Genomic DNA, 19,998 nt, shown 5'->3' with positions numbered 1-19,998 from the left:
AGCTACTGGTGGGCATTTTGGATTCAGAATGATCATTAGTTCTTTTTTCAAGACATAGAGTTCTAAAGAATTCTATGCTGGTAGCAGGTATTTAGACGTGACTCGGGCACAAGGTGCATGTTCTCTTGTGTTTTTTTGTTTGTTTTGTTCTGTTTTTGTTTTTGTTTTTGGACACCACAATGTGAGGAGACTATTACTTGTCATGGAAATCCAAGGAAATATGTGTAAGACTTTATTAAAGTATGCCATATATGTGCTGTTTCTCACTTCTACCTCAAGCTTGCTTTGGAATGTTTGAAGCCAGCCAAGTCACTTATTACTAGTGGGAATCAGAGCAATAGTTTGGTGAACTAGGCATTTTTGAATATGTGGCCAAAAAGAAGCCATGTCTTGGACCTTCATCTTCACTGACATAGGGGGATTCATGAGGAATACAGAGTAGAATGATCATAAACAAGATTATCAACTCGTATTTGTCCCTAAACATATGAACTCAGGTGCAGAGCCCCAGGCCAGATCATGCTTACAAATCCTCCAGCAGAGCAAAAGAGGCAGAGAAGAAAAGTATAGAGGGTCATAAGTATATACTCCCTTGATGAACGTACAATAATAAAAAGAGAGAATATTGGGTGTATACAAGTGAAATTGATACATGGCATTCTACCTGATGTTTCCTACTGAACGTTTGCTCGGCCTCACAACTTGGGTGACACGATAAACATGCTCTCTTTTATTTTTGTCTTCTTGGTCCTAAAACTTCCTTTCCTTTTCTGCAGTTTGACTGATCCCAAGTGCTTTTTGAGAACAAAAGACAAGAAAAACAAGGATGGAGATAAGGAAGTTGATTGTTTCTTTTCTATTTATACTAAAAGTGGATATATAAAAAATGATCACTTTGGCGGAAATCTAGACAAGAAGTAAGTGCTTCCTTCATTTATTTACTTCTGATAAATTATCATGATACACAAATGCTGTAGCTGCTAAGAGTTAGGCCGCCATTACCCTTGTCTTTGGACTATTTTGTATCCCCTCACTACTTAGGCTCTAAGTAAGGTTTTGTTTGTGTCTTACTCATAATAATTTCAGTTTCTCTACAGGAGTATAGGATATTTGGTATTCAATCTTCTAGAGTCACATTTTCCAGCTAAGAAACTGAATACAATGCATTTCTGACTATGTTCATAGAGTTATGCCATGACAGTTCCCACTTCTAGGTGCCACATGCTTTTCAAACACAATGTTTTATTTTTAGTAGCTACATTAGTATACGGTTTCTGTGTTCTGTGCGCACTTCATCTATCAGCATATAGTGCTAAATACTGAGCAAAGGACCCTGTTACATCTAACAGAACTTATGGGCACCTATCTTTAGATAATTTTGGTTTGGGAAAATAATCTACATATTATACTTTTACTAATATTGTACTGTGTGCCTTTCACAGATGAAGCTGAGCATGGTAACAAAATATATTCTCATTATGAGAATTATCTGCTTTTCTTTACTTTCCATTCTGTTTCACAGGCATAGTCATATTTTTCCTGTGATAACAATGACAGAACTCAGAGTTCTAGGTTACAAAGTCATGAATCATTCATTTAGAATATTTCAGTAGAACAGTTGTTTCCCTGTGAGAAGAGGGGATTCCAATTTAAACAGTGACCTCATATTTCTCCTTTCACAATCCAGAATAAGTAGTGTTGCATGTGACACCCCTTCACATGTGAGAAAGGGGTAATAATATTACAAATCTGTCCAATTCCCATCATTGAGGATCACTTAATGATTTCAAATGGTCATGTATCATCTTGCCCTGTCCAATTTTTTATCTATTGTACTTAATCAACATTTGCTTCTTTTATTTGACTATGCTAAATATATACAAGTCTGTATTATGCTGATCTGCGTACCCTGCCATCTGATTTTTAGGTTTGATCATACTTTTCTATTAATGAGTTTATGATAGTATTTGAAATGTGAGATTGGGTAATTCCAGTAATGTCTCCTCTTCAAAGGTAAGGAAATTGTTCCAAGTTATGCTGTAAAACTTTGGTTATAAACATTCCTCGATATAGGACATTGTTATATGTGTCAGGGTAGAGTACAGTGGACCTTATAGTTTGAGACATAGCTATGTTTGGTTTTAAATAATATGCCAATGGAAAACATTCAAAGTAAAGCAGGATACTGGAAACTGTAGAATAAATGGAATATTATTTTCAGAGATAATGGAAGATTTTTAAGTGCTTTAGAATATTGATTGCTGCTCTATTTGTCAAAAAATATTTTTGGGAATGTTGGAGAATGAGGAATCACGGAGAAGAGGTTTATCTCATTTTATTGGCTAAATTAACAAACTAGTATACACAGTGAAATGGAATACTGAGGAGATGATCCTTGAATCCCAGATTAGACATAAATAAGAATGATCTAAGGAAAAGTGCCCCAGAGTTTGAACATAAAATTCTCATCAAGCACCTCATCAAGATGTTCTGTCACTCAAGTGTATGTGAAACCCTGGACATTAGAAGTAAATATGTCTTCCTGGTAGCCAAGTTGATGATATTTATAATCTCTGCTTTTATAAACACTGAGTTCATGTTAACTGATGGATCAATGCATATCAGTGATATATATATGTATATATATACATATATATATACTTTTGATAATGGCACTGAAAATTTTGTATCTGAGAAACACAAAGCTAAAATTATAGATCCTTTCTCTATTCAGGGTTACAAAATTATGAGGAACAAAACAAGAGAGGACAAAGAAATGTTTTCATTTCTTCTAACTAATGAGAGCTCAATATTGCATAACAAATCAACTATTTTCTATCTAGATTCTTTTCCTTGCATTTTTACAAATATATTTTATATGAACTCAATACCTATTATGGAAGAAAGACTAATATAACCATAAATGTCTCAGGTGTACAGGATATGTGGTATAGTTTTGATAATTTCCTTATTTTGTCTTAATATTAATGCACATTGATCAAATATAGTATTGCATTAATTTCACTGTTAAGTGTCTATTTATTTTATAAAATATCATAAGCTATTTTCAAAGCACTGATATGTTTCTGTTTATATATTATGTCTACACAAAGTTTTTTTTCTGTTTGGCTAGTTAAAGTTATTTTATCAGTCATGTTTTTCCTATTATGATTAGAAACATAGCATAGTTCATACATAATGTGAGTTTATGGAAGTAAAAATTCTACAACATAAATAAATGTTCATGTTGTTTCTCTAATTGAATAGAAATAGAATTCTATATTAAAGAAATAAAACTATGGCCTTCTACAGGATGATTATATTTCTTTTTGTTTGTTTGTTTGTTTGTTTTGTTTCCTTTTAAAAATATTACAATATATTCATCTTATATCCTGATTGTTATCCCCTCACTTGTATCTCCCCATTCCTAATCTCCCTCTTTCTTTCACCATATTTCTGTCCTCATGGAGGGCGGCTCCTCCTCCACCATCTAACCACAGACTATCAGTCTCATCCAGGTAGCCTGCATCTCATTGCTCTGCATGCCTGCAGGGCCTCTCCACCAAGGGGAAGTGTTCAAATCACAGTCAACAGAGTTCATGTCAGGGGCAATCCCACTCCTCCCACAACCTTGTTAAATGAGCATTCCATTGGCTACATATGAACAGGAGTCTATGTTCTCTGTATGCATTGTCCTTTGGTGTTGCAACAGTTTGTGCACCCCATCCATGCCTGGGTCAAATTCCATTGGTCTTAATGGTCTCCTTGTGGGGCTATTGAACCGTCTGGCTCCTTCCATCCTCCATTCTTCCATAAACTTCTCAGTGCTCAGCCCAGAGTCCATCTGGGAGTCTCAGTATCCCAGCCATGGTGGACTCTCAGAGAGCATCTATGTTGGGTAAATATAAACTTATAAGTGAGTATAACCATGCGTGTCTTTCTGGGCCTGGATTACATCACACTCTCCATAAATCTTCAATATAGTACTTGTAGTTCCTAGAGCAATAAGACAACCAAAGGAGATTAAGGGATCTACATCAGAAAGAAAGAAGGCGTCAAATGGCTATTCTCAGATGGTATGATAGTATACACAGTGACCTCCAAAATTCCACCAGAGAGCTTCTATAGCTAATAAATATCTTCAGCAATGTGGCTGGATACAAAACTTCATAAAACAAAATCAGTAGCACTCATTTATACAAATGACAAATGGTCTGAGAAAGAAATTAGGGAAACTACACTCTTCACAATAGCCACAAATAACATAAAGTATTTTGGTGTAACTCTAACCAAGCAAGGGAAAGACTTATTTGAAAAAAAAAACTTCAAATCTCCAAAGGATGGTTGGTTATATTTCAATCAACTAAAAACGCATTAATCTTGTTCAATAAATATATTTTGTGGAAAAATATCAAATTATGAATAGCTTTTCTGTATGATGAGTTGCTAGTAATATATTTTATAGCTTTGCTATAGAAAACTAGTTTCTATGAAATTAATTAAAAACATTTCACCATTTGCTGTACATAAGCAACTTCTAACATTTAGTATTTATAATTTACTATGTCATGTGTGGAATGATAGTGATTATCCACTCTATTTTGCAATAAAACAATACATTTATTGCTCTTTAAGGGATTATACATTTTACACTATTTTTTCTTTGTTACACAATATTTACAATTTGGTTTAGGGTTATTTGGGCCTCTGTCACTGAAAAATATTCCTATGATTCTTTTTGTTTTGTTTTGTTTTGTTTTTTGTTTGTTTTTTTGTTGTTACAAATACTCTTGGGTCGAGAATGTTTAAGGACAGATGACTGTTAATTTTGAGGGAGAATAAAATGTTTTCAAACTCAACTGTCAAACATCATATTCCATTGCAATGCATGTAGCGATGTAGTCATTTTCCAGTTCTAGTCTTTTCTTTTCTGTAAGCAATATAAGACCTCAAGGATACATTTAGAGAGAAATTACAGTACCTAAATTAAACTATTTCTACACACATTTGTTTTTTTTCTTTAATTTTATAATCCACTTAATATACTGGACCAATACTCTGTATCTGCAGGATATCATCAGATGCAATCTGTCAGAAAAATTAAGTTTATCTAATTATTTACCCTATAATTACCCTTCCGAATTTAGTGTTCATTTCTTCGTGTGTGGTTTAATAAACTAGATTTTACATATATCACCTCCTCTGATGCCCTCCCTGAAAAAAAAATACACTTTGAGGAAATAACCAGGGTCTAAGAAGGCTTCTACAGAACCCTACAAGCCACAGCAATGATAGAAGTGTTGCCTCTGGAGGACTACAGAAGCTACCTTAAACTAGTGATAGGATAGTAAAGTAAACTTGAGGCCCTGAGTATTGCATGTAGATGATTTTAAATTGAGCATTCTATCTGATGCCACCTAGTAGAAAATTGTAAATTCAGAAAAATGTAGATTTATCTTCCCTGGAGGTGCTGTCCATTGGAGGAATTGAGACCCACCCCTAAGCACCTTGCCAAAATGACATTACTGACTTTAAGCCCTATACAGTACATAATTATAATTTCTACAGGCAAGAAAAGGAATTATCTTTGTTACTTTGGTTATGTTTTGAATATGAAATTTGAATAGTGGAAAAAAGTATCATGTATATTTTCTTTGTTTGCATTTTCAATGTTGTCACATTTTAATGTGAGATCTCCACAAATGACTACATACTGGATGATTGAAATTTATGTTGGCACAATCTGTGTAAGACACACTTAGCAGGAGGTTTTTAGTTACTCTCAATGTGTACTCTCCTTTAGAATTATCCAACCCCAATTTCTACTATATGTTTTTTTCCTGATTAATATACCCATATGTAAATGTTTGGGTCATTTCTCTGTCTCATGTGGATGCATAGTAAAAACAAAGAGATGAAATGAATCAGTAAACCTCATTTACATTAAACCAATTTTCAAAAATTGTGAGAATACCTCTACCGGTTTTATATTGAAACTAATTACCTTGGATACATATTTTTGTTAGTATCTTAAGAGTTTCCCACAACAGGTTTTTAAGTATAGTTTACCTCCCCGAAGAACTCTTTCTATATATATTCCTTTCTCCATAACAAACCAACTTTGTGTCTTTTTCAAATATTATTTCCAACAATTTTGCTTCCCAGATATTCTTAGACGTGTTTCCTTCCAATGGAGAATGGTTACCTTCGACTATATCTTGATTTCTGCACAACACCCACTTATTACTTAAATGGGTATGATTGTGTGCCCAATTTTCCTTTTTATGCTGGAACATGATCTGGATTAGAATTTCAAAGATTTTTATGGAACATATCAGAAGCATTGGAATTTTAGATGTACAGCTGCCCTTCTGTGGTCAGAATGTAATGTTTTCTTGTTACCTATCTCCCTTGACTCTTTCATAATTTCTGTACTCTCTTTACCAGGAATCCCCAATCATGGAAAGTGAGGAGTGTGTGTGTGTGTGTGTGTGTGTGTGTGTGTGTGTGTAATTGTACATGAAAATGTAATGAACAGCAAACATTCACAGAAAATGAGGGTATAATTACAAAGAAACAAACAATTCCAAAATATCTTTTAAAATAGTGGTATATCTTACTGGAAATGCTAACCTTGCATAGAACAGTAACGTCATTAGTTTAAATAGAGAACTCAAATTCAAAACTGAAAAGAACACACATCTTTTTCCATCACAGAATGTCAAGAAACTAAATACCATGTTAAATGTGTATGCATTTTTGAAACACCAGAAAATCTCTAGAAACAAACAAATAAAACACTACACAAATACATGAGAAGTATGAAACTTTAGAACACCTAATTAGTTTAGTCAATTCTAAACAAGAGCTTCACAGCCTCAAATTATGTCTATTTACTTGAATAATTTGTGTAATAATGAAGCAATGCAGAAATGCACAAAAGGAGGTCAAACAAATTATTATACTCAAAATTACCTAAATGATATGAAATCTTTTAAAATAATATTTTCAAGATAATTTTATACAAAAATTATATGTAGCATTATATCCTCTTATAATATGCTAAATAAAAATACAGTAATCAAAATCTAAAATCTTACATAAGTCCCAAAGATGAACTGGTCAGAAATCAACTAATATAGCCCGAGGGCCAGTGTTATAAGAGTCAATTAAATAAATAGTATGAAGCATACCAGTTGAAACCCATGCAATTACAATCCCATATCATCCCAAATTCTGTGGCCTCAAGTGGATAAAGAGGAGAAAAGTACACATAATTAAAGAAGAAACGAAATCGCTAATATGTTTACAATATGTATGAATCCATAGGCCTATTGATAAATAGACTTGACTTCTCATTCTTCATACCTTTTTATGGCTTTAGAAAGTTCTGCTGCTGTGGGGAAAAACACCATGAGATTCAGTAGAGAATCAAACTTCATTTTCCACATATGTGAAGCACAAGAATTCTAAGATAATGGCAGTAGCATATTTTGGATTAAACATAACCTGCTTTATGTTTCATAAGCTACTCACCATGTTCACAGACAACAAAAGTAAGCTGCTGAAAAATTCCAGATGACAAAATGTCATTTGAGTAAGACCAACACATACTCATTTTTAAAATTCTCACAACCACAGTATCAAGTCTTTTGTCAGCATAGAAAATCATATCTAGGAAAAAATGATTCAGTGCATAATATACATTTAAAATGATTTCAGATTAGTACATTTAGAATATAACATCTAATGATCGCTATATTCTGTTTCAGGTTGACAACTAAGAACATCCACTTGATTTTATCTCTTTATTATGCCATTGAAGATATCAATAGGAATCCTTACATTTTACCCAATATGTCACTGTTAGTTAAAGTTGAATGTAACTTATTGGCTAAAAAGAGTAAAATCATTTTATCATCCAAAAGAGGTGATTATTTTCCTAACTATGACTGTAGAAACCAGAGGAGATATTTAATTGTCCTTACAGGACCAATGTGGTTACCAACTGCCATGTTTGGACCACTCCTGTACATCTCCAGAACTCCAGAGGTGAGATGTGTGTTTTCTACATCATGAAACACTACCTTCTTTCATGCACGTTTTTTTAGTGCCTTGGGAGATGGGAAGCCAGAGAGGGAATTTATGTCCATTCTGATTGATAAAGTTTAAAGTACAAACATTTAGTTACTTTATATGGTACATATGAGAACTTTATTAAAAACAGAGAAAAGAAACAGTGGGAATGTGTAGTGTTTTACTGGAAGAATAAGTTCATCTTACATTTTTAGGAAAATCACAATGGGTTGTGTTTTAAGAAAATGAATGTTACACTTCCCAACACTGCCTTATTTTGTTAAATATACTTAGGTTTTAGACTAAGATTTGTATACATCATATTCTTCAGGTCGTTTCTATATTTTTAAAATGTCCTACAGCTTTACTATGGGCCATTTCATCCTCTCCTCACCAGCTATGACTACTTTCCCTATCTGTACCAGATGGCTAACAAGGACAAATCTATAGTTATTGCCATGGTGTCTTTGGTGATCTATTTCAGCTGGAACTGGGTAGGACTGATCATTTCAGACGATGACCAAGGACTTCAATTTGCCTCTGAACTGAGAGAAGAGATGCAAATACGCAGCATCTGTTTAGCCTTTATTACTATTATCACATATGACATAAAATTATTCTTTAAAATGGCTGATATGTATTATAATCAAATCATGATGTCTTTAGCAAAAGTGGTCATCGTTTATGGAGACAAAGACTCTCATCTACAACTGAACTTTAGATTATGGCAGTTTTTAGACATTCGGAGAATCTGGGTCACTACCTCACAATGGGATATGATTACAAGTGATGGAAAATTCCTCTTCAACTCCTTCCATGGGATAATCAGCTTTTCACATCATTATTCTGAAGTGGCTGGTTTTAGGAAATTTATACAGAGAATGCACCCTTCAAACTACAGTAACACTAATTCTCTTGCTAAGTTATGGTGGTTGAATTTTAATTGCTCTTTGTCATCATCTAATTGTAAGAAAGTGAAGAATTGTTCAGAAAAGCAGCTTCTGGAATGGTTATCCAGGTACCAGTTTGAAATGTCCATGAGTGATGTAAGTTACAACCTATACAATGCTGTTTATGCTGTGGCCCATTCTCTCCATGAGTTACTTCTGCAGCAAGTAGATACATGGACAAATAATGCTGGGGAAGGACTGGAACTTGATTCCCTTCAGGTAATGTGTTTTTACTTAAATAGATTCCCATAGACACAATGGCCATGGCTAAAGTTGCATACTTCATAGCTATCTGAAACAGGAATTATTCATGGATACTCACAAGACAGTGAAATAGTCTATAGTAAAAATGTTTGACAACTTAAAATTAAAAATATCTGCACACTGCCCCAAGGGGCATGTCCCATGAAAGTCTTCACTTACCAGGAAAGTGGGACAGAGGGGAGGACATCCTATTGGCACTCTAGATGAGAGAATCATGGGAGAATGGCAAAGTATAAGGATCCAGAGGGTCCTAGTAACCAACAAGAAGAACATTATGATAGGCAGATTTGGGTTCAGGGGTCCCGCTCAAACTATGGCACCAGCCAAGGACAATACAGGCAGTAAATTTCAAACCCCTTCCCAGATCTAGCCAATGGACAGGACATTCTCCACAGTTGAGTGGACAGTGGGGTCTGACTTTTACATGAACTCTGGTGCCACATATTTGACCATGTCCCCTGGATGGGGAGGCCTGGTGGCACTCAGAGAAAGGATAGCAGGTTACCAAGAAGAGACTTGATACCCTATGAGCATATACAAGGGGAGGAAGTCCCCCTCAGTCACAGTCATAGAGGAGTGGAATAAAGGGAAAATGGGAGGGAGAGAGGAATGGGAGAATACAAGGGATGGGATAACCATTGAGATATAATGAATAAATTAATAAAAAATAAATAAATAAAATTTAAAATAGCTTGAAAATATAATGTGAAATGTAGAGACTTTGAAATTATTTTCTTAAAATGAACAAAAATTCTAAAACCAAGTATCTGAGGAAGTTTCTCAAAAATGTGCTTATTTCTCTACTTTTTCATGGCATATAATCCAAAGCACATTGGTAGTACACATTATGTTCCAGCCAATACTGGTATAACATCATTATTTAATAGTTTAATATAAAATATTGTCCAGAATATGACTACCATATATAAGCATCATTTATTTAACAGTTGAAATAAGAACTTAAGGATTTCAAAGGATATCCCTTTTATTAATTTATTTTCATGCATTATATTCTTATTATTTCTCACAAATTTATTAAATATAACCAAGTGTCTGACTGCTAATTTAAGTGGTGAAACTGTTGGTTATTAATGTTACAAATCATCCCTAAATGAAATCAAGTTATTCTTCCATTTTTTACCTATAGGGGACCTCAATTATAGCTGCTGCTACAAAGATAACACTGATGGCAGAAAGGGGTGGAGGAGGCGGCAGTTCTCACCAAACATATTCATGTTTTAGGGTGTTAACTCCAATGAGAAACAGCTATTTCTAAGCCTCTGTGATATTTGTACTTTACTTCTAAGTGAATGTTCATTTATTCTACGAACTTGAGTATTATTCATAAAGTCAAAATTTGAAGATAGTTAAAAATCAGAGGAAACCTACACTTCGTATGTTGTATCCTATGTATAAATATAGCTAAAAATTAAATAATAAATGTGTTATAGGTGGTTTCATCGTTGAAGAATATCCAATTTGTCAATCCCCTTGGAGACCTAGTGAATATGAATCAGAAAGCCAAGCTGGATATAGAGTATGACATTTTCTACACAGGAAATTTTCTACAAAGTTTTGGACTTAAGGTGAAAATAGGAAAGTTTTTCCAATACTTGCCACATCCTCATCAATTGCTTATAGCTGATGAAATGATAGAGTGGGCTACAGATGTTAGACAGGTGTGTTGGACTTAATTGTAATACTCTCTACATAACAACTCTGCACATAATCATTTGGTGGCATTGTTATTACTCATGGGATATGCATTTTCATATATAGACATTTATCCACTAACTCTCTATGATTCTGGATTTCCTTAATCCATTGGTTATTTTTCTGAGAGACAAATATGTGTGTACATATGTGCACTCTAGTACATATATAAAATGTTTATTTAATAATACTCAAATCATAATAAATTCAGAACAAATATTGAAAACTACAATAAAATTCTGCACTTGAATTTAATCTGTTTGTAAAAGGAGGTTTTACAATTGCATCATGTTTTAAGTCCCTTTAACTTTAACTAAAACTCTTTATTGCTAATGCATGTATGGTTCTTCTCAGACTCCACCTTCAATATGCAGTACACCTTGCAATCCAGGCTTCAGAAAATCCCCTCAGGAGGGAAAAGCTGCCTGCTGCTTTGATTGTACCCCCTGCCCAGAGAATCAAGTTTCCAACATGACAGGCAAGTACAGATTTTATTTTTTAAAAATCACTGGATTTATTACTTTCTCCTATTATTGCATAATTCACCGAGCTTTTAAAGTTTGGTTGTGATGGGTCCAGAAGAGAACTGAGGCACCTGTGCACAGCATTGAATATTTGGAGTCACTCAGAGTGACAACTAATGTCTCTTTCTCTCCTTTGGGGTCAGTCAGTGTCTCATGTATATTTCTTCTCTCATGCTCTATGACTAAATTCAAAAACTCTTTAAATGCAGAGGCAGCAAGAGGCAGCCAGTAAGGACAGGGAAGAAGGGAAAGAGACAGAGTTTCCTCTCTGAGGCTCAGGACAGGCTGTTCAGACACTGCAAAGGAAAACTTAAACTGACCACTTTTTTCCTGCAGAGAAAGTTATGAAAAGTGGCTTCACAAGTGGGTATTAACCATATAATGTAGGATAACTACACTATAATACAGAGCCTGAAACATCAACCAAGGACCATGTATGATGTAGAACTAGACACTCTGCTCAGATGTAGTAGCACAGTCTCCTTGTGAGTCCCACAATGTGGAAAGTAGGGACAACTTAGGACATGGACTCTGACCACCCAATGGTTGATCACTTCTCTCAGGCAGGATGGCCTTGCCAGGCTACAGAGGAAGAGGTTGTTGGTAGTATAGACGAGACTTGATAGGCTGAGTTCAGTTGTTAGGGGCAGAGGGCTCCCATTTCTGAGGACTAGGGGAGGAGGGAGAATGGATGAGGGAGGGAGGGAAGATTGGGAGGTGATGAGGAAGTGGGATTCAATAGGGATGTGAACAATTCAAATAGCAGAACAAGCAGGTAACTTATATTGCTAATCCCACTATATGGGAATAGCTCTGAGACTGGCTGAGACATGAATGTCTAGGCATAGACAGTGCTTCTTGTGGGCTACAGAAACTCTATGAAGTATTATTAAATGCCATTCTTTGTATGACATGAATGAAGGTTTACAAAGGTCTGTTTATGCTCATATAAAGAGCAGAGAACAAGCCTTAAATTTTTTTGTGCATCACGCATACCTTATATACTTATAATATTAGGATTGTATAATGCTTGTGAGAAATTATATGTTTTCAGAACAAAAGAACCAGACACTGACATTGGATCAGAACCGACAGGATTTATTTCTCTCAGCATGCTGGACAATGACATCCTGCATCCTTCATGTTCCAGAACCCAGTGCTTTAGTTGCTGTTCTTCATCAGACCAAGATAGCTCCTGGGCCACCTTTGAAGAAAGATTTCAATCTCATTTGGTCCAGCATTTCAGACTGTCCCTCACAGGACTTTTAATTAATCCTGGAGTTTCTCAACATTTAGAAACTGGACCACAAATGCTATTCGTAGCTTGTTTAACCATGTCTCCAATTTCATTTGGGGCCCTACAAAGGTATTATTTATCCCAAATCAGCAGGAGGCAACCTTAAAAAAACAATGCCCCATTTCCATTAAGGGAGGATATGTTTTTGTTGAATTCTTGGATCATAGAGGGTTATTTTCAATGGGAGTTGGTTATATGTTTGTTATTGGTCTTATTTATAGAGAAAACAAGGTTCTACTCATGGATGTCTGTCTTTTCCTTTATCTTCCATTTTTAGGTTTGGAGATAGGGGTTGTAAAGAAAGAACGTTGAATATAGAAATATATAGAGAAGAACAAAACATAGATTAAAGCATCTACTCCTCAACTTAATGCGTTATTGTCACCTACAAGGTTATTTTGGTATAGAATTTTGTATGTAGATGCAAAATAAGTTTAATTTTAAAGACAATGGTATAGAACTTAAATTTAAGATTATTCTTCACACACATTATATACATTTCTACTTTAATATGTGGTATAGTATCCATATAACTCAATTATATTACGACAATTACTTCTAATATTTGGAAAGTGCTATTGTAGGCTGTTTAGGATAAATAAGTTATACAAGTTAATTGTTAGTTGATCCAATCATGTTCATATCAACTCCTAATCTATTTTTATCACAAGAATATACGTCTTAGTTGCAACAGATAGATATGATTCTATAGAAAGTTAAGATAAAATAGTTAGATTATAAGGTTTTCAAAAGCCTCAGAGACATACAGAATATGGCATTTCAAATATTTTTATTATTTTAAAAATTCATTGAAAATGAGAAAGGTTAACTCTTGGCTGCAACGAGCCTACCTCAAAGAGGATGATGAGCATCAAAGAAACTCCTTATGGAGATGCATTCAACTGTGGCAAACAAGGCACTGGGCAAAATGTCCTCATTTCTACCACAGACAGAGTTCTGCCTAAAACAGGGCAAGAATGGATGCACCCAGAGTCAATAGCCAAACTCTGTCAAGACAGGGGAAGTAAGTTCATGCCCCATAAAGACGTCTATCAGATATATTGGGCCGGAAGGTTGAAGATGATATTCCAGTGTTATAGAGTTTTGGGTGACTGCTCAGGTAGCAATCTGTCTTCAGCATCTTCTCATTTGAGAATCTGCTAAGCTGCACCCCCTGTATACTCGGGTAATTAATTTTATTCCTTCTCAAGTCTCTAATGGGGTTAAAGACTAGATAGTTTAGTTTAACAATTAAGCTTGGTTGTTTAGGAGTCAAGTGTTTAGGTCTAGATAGAAGTTGTAAGTTGATAATGACAAGATATGATAGATATTGACTTACACTCAGAATTGTTGATGCATCAAGATAGGAAAGATGCTTTCTTCAAGGCTGCCAAATACAAATAGTCAAAACACTAAGAATGAATACATTAAAAATAAACAAACTTAAAACATTTTTAATAATTTTAAAGGGGAGTATACAAAAAAAAGGAATGAGAGAAATAGAAATAAACCATTTACATACGTATTCAAGAGAGAGAACAGATGAAGCAAATGACCCCAGAACCTTTATTGCCTGATTACTTTTCCTATACCCTGATCAAAAGCTTTCTAAGTCAGAAAAGGACTTACATCAGAGCCAAAAGGAATTATCACAGAGACAGAAAAAAACTGTTACAATGAGAGCGATCTTATCGACTACAAGTTTTAGTACTAAGCTAAACATTTCTACATCTAGTCTTACATTCCAAGATACAAAGTAAAATTTGAACATCTGTATTTTATGCCATAAACTGACAATGTATAAGGACCTAAAATGAAAGAGTTTGGAGTTTTTGACATTAAGGTTTGTCCTTATTTTAGACATTTCTTGGTAGCCCCATTATATTTTGTGTTCATGGGAATTTCAACTAACCTATATTTATGGAGCATACCAGGATCTCTGGTGTCATCTCAAGAGTGGAAGCTTACCTGAAACCACAAATCTGTCTCATGTTGTCTTTTTGTGAGGCATCTGGGGACCCACAAAAATATTTATTGCAGCTATAACTTTGTATCGACTATTTAACATTTAAAATGGTTTCAATCAAATCAGAAATCCCATTATCAGAAATAAAATGTGAAGAGCAGCACGTTTTTATAAAGATCCCTTAAGTGGATTCTTTGATCAGAGTGTGTATATAACCAGAGTGAGGGTTCACAGCATTTCTGAAGAAGGGGTGTCAGAGGCTCGAGACAATTCTAGGGGCTCATTGCACTATAAGCCTTGCAAAATTGCAAAATACCAGATTACCTTCCAGGAAGCCCACATGCCTACTGAATTCTCCAAATCAATGGCTCCTGGCACAAGAACGTCTTTATGGTAATGTAAATATTTAACATCATCATTATCATCACTAAACTAAAGAATTAAGAGTACTCTCTGTGAAACAATTCAAATTTGTGTCTGTGTCTCTAACTACATCTGTAACTCAATCAAGAAGCATTGCACATAATAGTTTATGCTGAAAACTGCTTTGGAGTATTAAACTATGGCACTTATCCTCAGCTTGGAATTCAGTACTTGGAAATACAGTTCATCTGGGCTGTTCACAATGTGTTTCCTGTTGTCAGGCTTCCAGGAGGGAAACAGATTTGTGCATTTCTCCTGCAGGCCAGTCCAGGTACTGTTGGCTTCCAGACTGCAACCAAGGAACCATGAGATCAAAGGTCCCCTTTCAGGAATGATTTGAGTGCTTAGGGTGAGATTCTAGCACTAGGCAAAGCTCCCCATCTCACAGGGGAAGTGGAAATGAGTTTTCCACTATGGTACAGTCGGTTCTTTTAAAATGAGATTGATGGTATCAGCTGGCAGTGGAAACTCAGGTGTTCAAAAGGCCTGTGATGATACCACAGTTTTATTGCCCACTATATTAATGGCAGGTATGCAGGCAAAAACCCTAAGCCAACCAATGAGATGCAGGTCTGGCAGGATGCAGGTCAATTGCCACCAAAGCATTACCACATGCCACTGAATGGTGGAAGCTCATGGAGGCCAGCAACATGTGGCTGGCTGACTGACTGACAGTCAAGTCCTAGGTGGTCCTGAAGCTTCCATCAGCTGGGTGCATGGCTGCCTAACTGTCAGCCAAGCTTGGGGCATTCAGTGGTGATTCTCCAAGGAGCCGTTGCTTCCCCAGAGTAAATGATGAGTCTCTGGTGTTCATGGTGGAGGAGTGGAGTGAGAGAGAGTTTATTTCATGAATCCGGAACATTATAAACTGGGCATTGGGAGGAGATTTGAGAGTGAATGTGTTTGATTTGCTGGGGCTTGGGGTGCCAGGCATACTTAACCCACATGTAACAAAACAGCCCTATTCATAAGAGGGGGAAAACAATATTTAATTATACTACCAATGGGGGAAATCTCCAGGTATGTCAAAGGTCATTGGTTGAGAGCCAGAACACCAAGACATTTTATTATCAATAAGTGGGTATCTCCAGGAATCTACAGGGGTTTGCTGAATGGGTTTCTAATCAGGAAAGGTTTGGCTTTTTAATTTCACTGGGGGCTTAGAAATTCCCCAGATCGGGTGGAGATCTGCTGAGAAAGGGAGTCCATTTTATCCCAAGTTCAGAACCTATCCAGAACCTCTAGACTTTGACCTTAATAGCGGGATTCCACAACATCTAAATTGTTTCCCAAAATATTGCAACTATACCTTTAGATTTTGAAGTAAAAAACTGTGTGATAAGATGAAGATGCTCAGGGATGCTGCATCCTTTTGGGAAATATGCATTTTATAATGTGTCCTATTGTAGATGATGCTGTCACTCAGTAGTTTATATTTTTGGTTATATTCTAGTTCACTGTTAAATGTGGAACCCAACATATAGAAATCTGAAATGAGTGGTTTTGTTATAATGTTGGAAAAGGAGTATGTACATTGATCATTTGGATTAAATAAATGGTGGTAAGTTCATTGTGGAAAGGGTCCAATGGAATCCATGAAAGTGATATTTATTTTAGTATGTTAAGCAACTAATGAATGTAAATATCTTCTATGGGAGTGAGAGAAGATAGAACTATATATACTTATAGTTTAATTTAATCCTCCGATCAGGGTGTGACTGGGAAGAAATAGATTGAACATGTGAAATATAAAGAATAGTAGAGTTCAGATCCAGATATGTCAAATATTTGTAGTTAGAGAATGCAGTTAATAATGCAAGTAAATAAACCATTTCAATGACATACTGTATAGAAATATGTATTAAAATGTATGGAGATTCAGGTGAAACAATGGCAGGAAAATCAAGTACAAATAAAGTTAACAATTTATTATCTTAGTGTTGGTTGAACCAGAAGATTCTAAAAGAAACATTTTAAGTTTTGCTTACTTCTTTTGAGTATAAGGAGGAATTTGAAAATATAGTATACTTAAAATGTTGGATAATTATAAAACCATTAGAAAAGCTAGAATTTTTAGATAATTTTCCTGCCAGTTTAGATAAAGCCCTTTAGAAAATTATGAGAAGATGGGAACAACTGAAATAGAATTGTATCTTCCTGGATAGAATGACACATCACTGGAAAGACATTATAACTCTTCAGTCGGCTTGGTTGAGACAATGCAATTGAAAGAAACCTGACTATATTATGTTCAAAATAACAAAGATACATGTGGAAGGGACTTCATTCCTGCATCCAGTATTATGTGTCACATAAATGCCCTTGTGAGATGGAAAGTTATCTTCTTTGTGATATTTTCTAAATAAATACTACAACCTTGAGATCACTGACATTTAAATATGATAGATGCCAGTAATATTGGTAGATACTCTGTTGTACCAGAATTCATACATTGGAACAAAAAAGCAAGGTGATACTTTTAATGTATATATTTACGTCATAATTGCTTCATAACTCCTCTACTTTCCTTGGCTCTATTAGAGAAAACGTTTAAGTAAGATACGGTTTGAACAGAGTGTGTATGTGGAAGGAGCTACATAAGAACACTGATATTTAAGTCCTATCTTATGGCTGATCATTATACAGTAATATACATGTAAGCATATTAAATATTATTATGGTACTATGCAGGGTACAGAAATATGTTATAAATATGTGCTACTATGAATTATGTACTCTAACATATTCTCTTACGCTAACCAGTATATTCTGTCATACCACCTACAGGTTTCTTTAAACTTACTGAAATTGTCTTAAATAAATAAAAATTATAAAGAATTATGTTTCTTAACCATGCATAGGTTTATAGAAATTCAAAATCAAGATGAATATTTATAAGAAACCATATAAGATGCCACCACAGGGAAGGTCAATTTAGATAATTCATTTTCATTAACTGATGAAATATATTAAATTTCTGTAGCATTGATAAATCTTTGAATAATAGAATAATATTTAACCTGGATTTTTTTTTCTGAAACAGGCATGGATTATTGTTTGAAGTGCCCAGATGATCAATATGCCAACACAGAAGGAACTCATTGCATCTCAAAAATTGTGACATATCTGTCTTATGAAGACCCCACAGGGATGGTTCTGGCTAGCTTGGCACTCTGCTTTTCTGCTCTCACAGCTTTTGTATTTGCTATCTTTCTGAGGAACCAAGACACTCCCATTGTCAAAGCCAATAATCGAGCTCTCAGCTACTGCCTTCTTATCTCACTTTTTTATTGTTTTCTCTGTTCTTTGCTTTTCATTGGTCAGCCCCATAGAGCTACATGCATCATGCAGCAGACCACATTTGCAGTTGTGTTTACTGTTGCTGTCTCTAGTGTCTTAGCCAAGACAATTACTGTAGTACTAGCCTTTAAGGTCACTGTGCCAGGTAAAAAGATGAGGTGGCTGCTGGTATCAGGGGCATCTAACTTGATCGTCCCCATATGCACCATGATTCAAATTATTATATGTGGATTCTGGGTGGGAATTGCTCCTCCATTTGTTGATACTTATGGCCACACTGAACATGGTCATATTTTTATTGTTTGCAACAAAGGTTCAGTTATTGCCTTCCACTGTGCCCTAGGATACTTAGGTTCTATTGCTCTGGGAGGATTCATTGTAGCTTTCTTGGCAAGGAATCTTCCTGACACATTCAATGAAGCCAAGTTCTTGACATTCAGTATGCTGGTGTTCTGCAGTGTTTGGATTACCTTCTTTCCTGTCTACCACAGCACTAAAGGCAAGGCTACGGTCTCTGTGGAAATATTCTGCATCTTGACCTCCAGTGCAGGGTTGCTTCTTTGCATATTTGCTCCAAAATGCTACATTATTTTGTTAAAACCCAAGAGAAAATCTTTTCACAAGTTTACACACACACATGCTAAAGTTTAAATTCCTCACTGAATCCCACTAACATACCCTGTAGGAAGACTAAACAACTGGTTCCAGTCATTAAATAGAAGGTCAAATATTAGATATGTTTCCATGTGCCATTGTAAAAAAAAGCTACATATTAGAGTTTCAAAATGTGACTTGGAACTCCACTCTCACATATCAAAACCTTAGAATCAGCCATTTTTCATCTATAATATTGGTTTCCCTCAATGTTTATTCTTCAACTTAATAGTATGATAGATTGTATTTGGCTTTTAGTTTATTAAATTTCTCTTCCAATATAAATTTCCAGTAGAAATTATGTGTCATTGTTGTGCTGCATTATATATATCAAGAGGAGAGTACATATTTGTAAAGGGAAGTTGCATGATTAGTTACCAGATCTATACATGTACCACAATACATTGCATTTTCCCATCATCTTCACACTTGAAAAAGACTCGGAGTGCAGTCAGAAAAATATTGTACGTTAATTAAAAATAAGCACATATAGGGTTGGGGAAATTAGAGTGTGAATACTTCTGCTAAAAGTATAAAACCCCATACTCTGGTGCCTCACATTTGACCATGTCCCCTGGAGGGGGAGACCTGGTGGCACTCAGAGGAAGGACAGCAGGCTACCGAGAAGAGACTTGATACCCTATGAGCATATACAGGGGGAGGTAATCCCCCTCAGGAACAGTCATAAGGGAAGGGAAGAAGGGGAAAAGGGGAGGGAGGGAAGAATGGGAGGACACAAGGGATGGGATAACCATTGAGATGTAACAAGAATAAATTAATAATAAAAAATTTTTTAAAAAGTGTAAAACCCAAAGGATAGAGTGTAGGGTC

General features: G+C 35.3%; 1 protein-coding gene across 1 annotated transcript; it reads left to right on the top strand.

Annotated features, from left to right (window-relative positions):
* The first annotated feature begins 720 nt into the window (after positions 1 to 720).
* LOC127192126 (vomeronasal type-2 receptor 116-like) lies at positions 721 to 19,164 on the top strand. The gene is made up of 6 exons (XM_051149455.1): positions 721 to 917; positions 7,773 to 8,052; positions 8,439 to 9,245; positions 10,742 to 10,969; positions 11,358 to 11,481; positions 18,257 to 19,164. The coding sequence occupies exons 1-6, from the start codon at positions 721 to 723 to the stop codon at positions 19,162 to 19,164; spliced, it is 2,544 nt and encodes an 847-aa protein (XP_051005412.1).
* The last annotated feature ends 834 nt before the right edge of the window (positions 19,165 to 19,998 follow it).

The sequence above is a fragment of the Acomys russatus genome, chromosome 7, assembly GCF_903995435.1.
Source record: "Acomys russatus chromosome 7, mAcoRus1.1, whole genome shotgun sequence".
Lineage (NCBI taxonomy): Eukaryota > Metazoa > Chordata > Mammalia > Rodentia > Muridae > Acomys > Acomys russatus.
The sequence above is the reverse complement of the archived record's forward strand: the minus strand, read 5'-3'. Positions and strand labels throughout refer to the sequence as shown.

Bases quoted from the DNA above. Each gene is read 5' to 3' on its own strand.
- LOC127192126 (XM_051149455.1), top strand. From the start codon at position 721: ATGCTCTCTTTTATTTTTGTCTTCTTGGTCCTAAAACTTCCTTTCCTT. The intron at 918-7,772 runs GTAAGTGCTTCC...ATTCTGTTTCAG, and splicing joins GGCGGAAATCTAGACAAGAA to GTTGACAACTAAGAACATCC. The intron at 10,970-11,357 runs GTGTGTTGGACT...GGTTCTTCTCAG, and splicing joins GGGCTACAGATGTTAGACAG to ACTCCACCTTCAATATGCAG.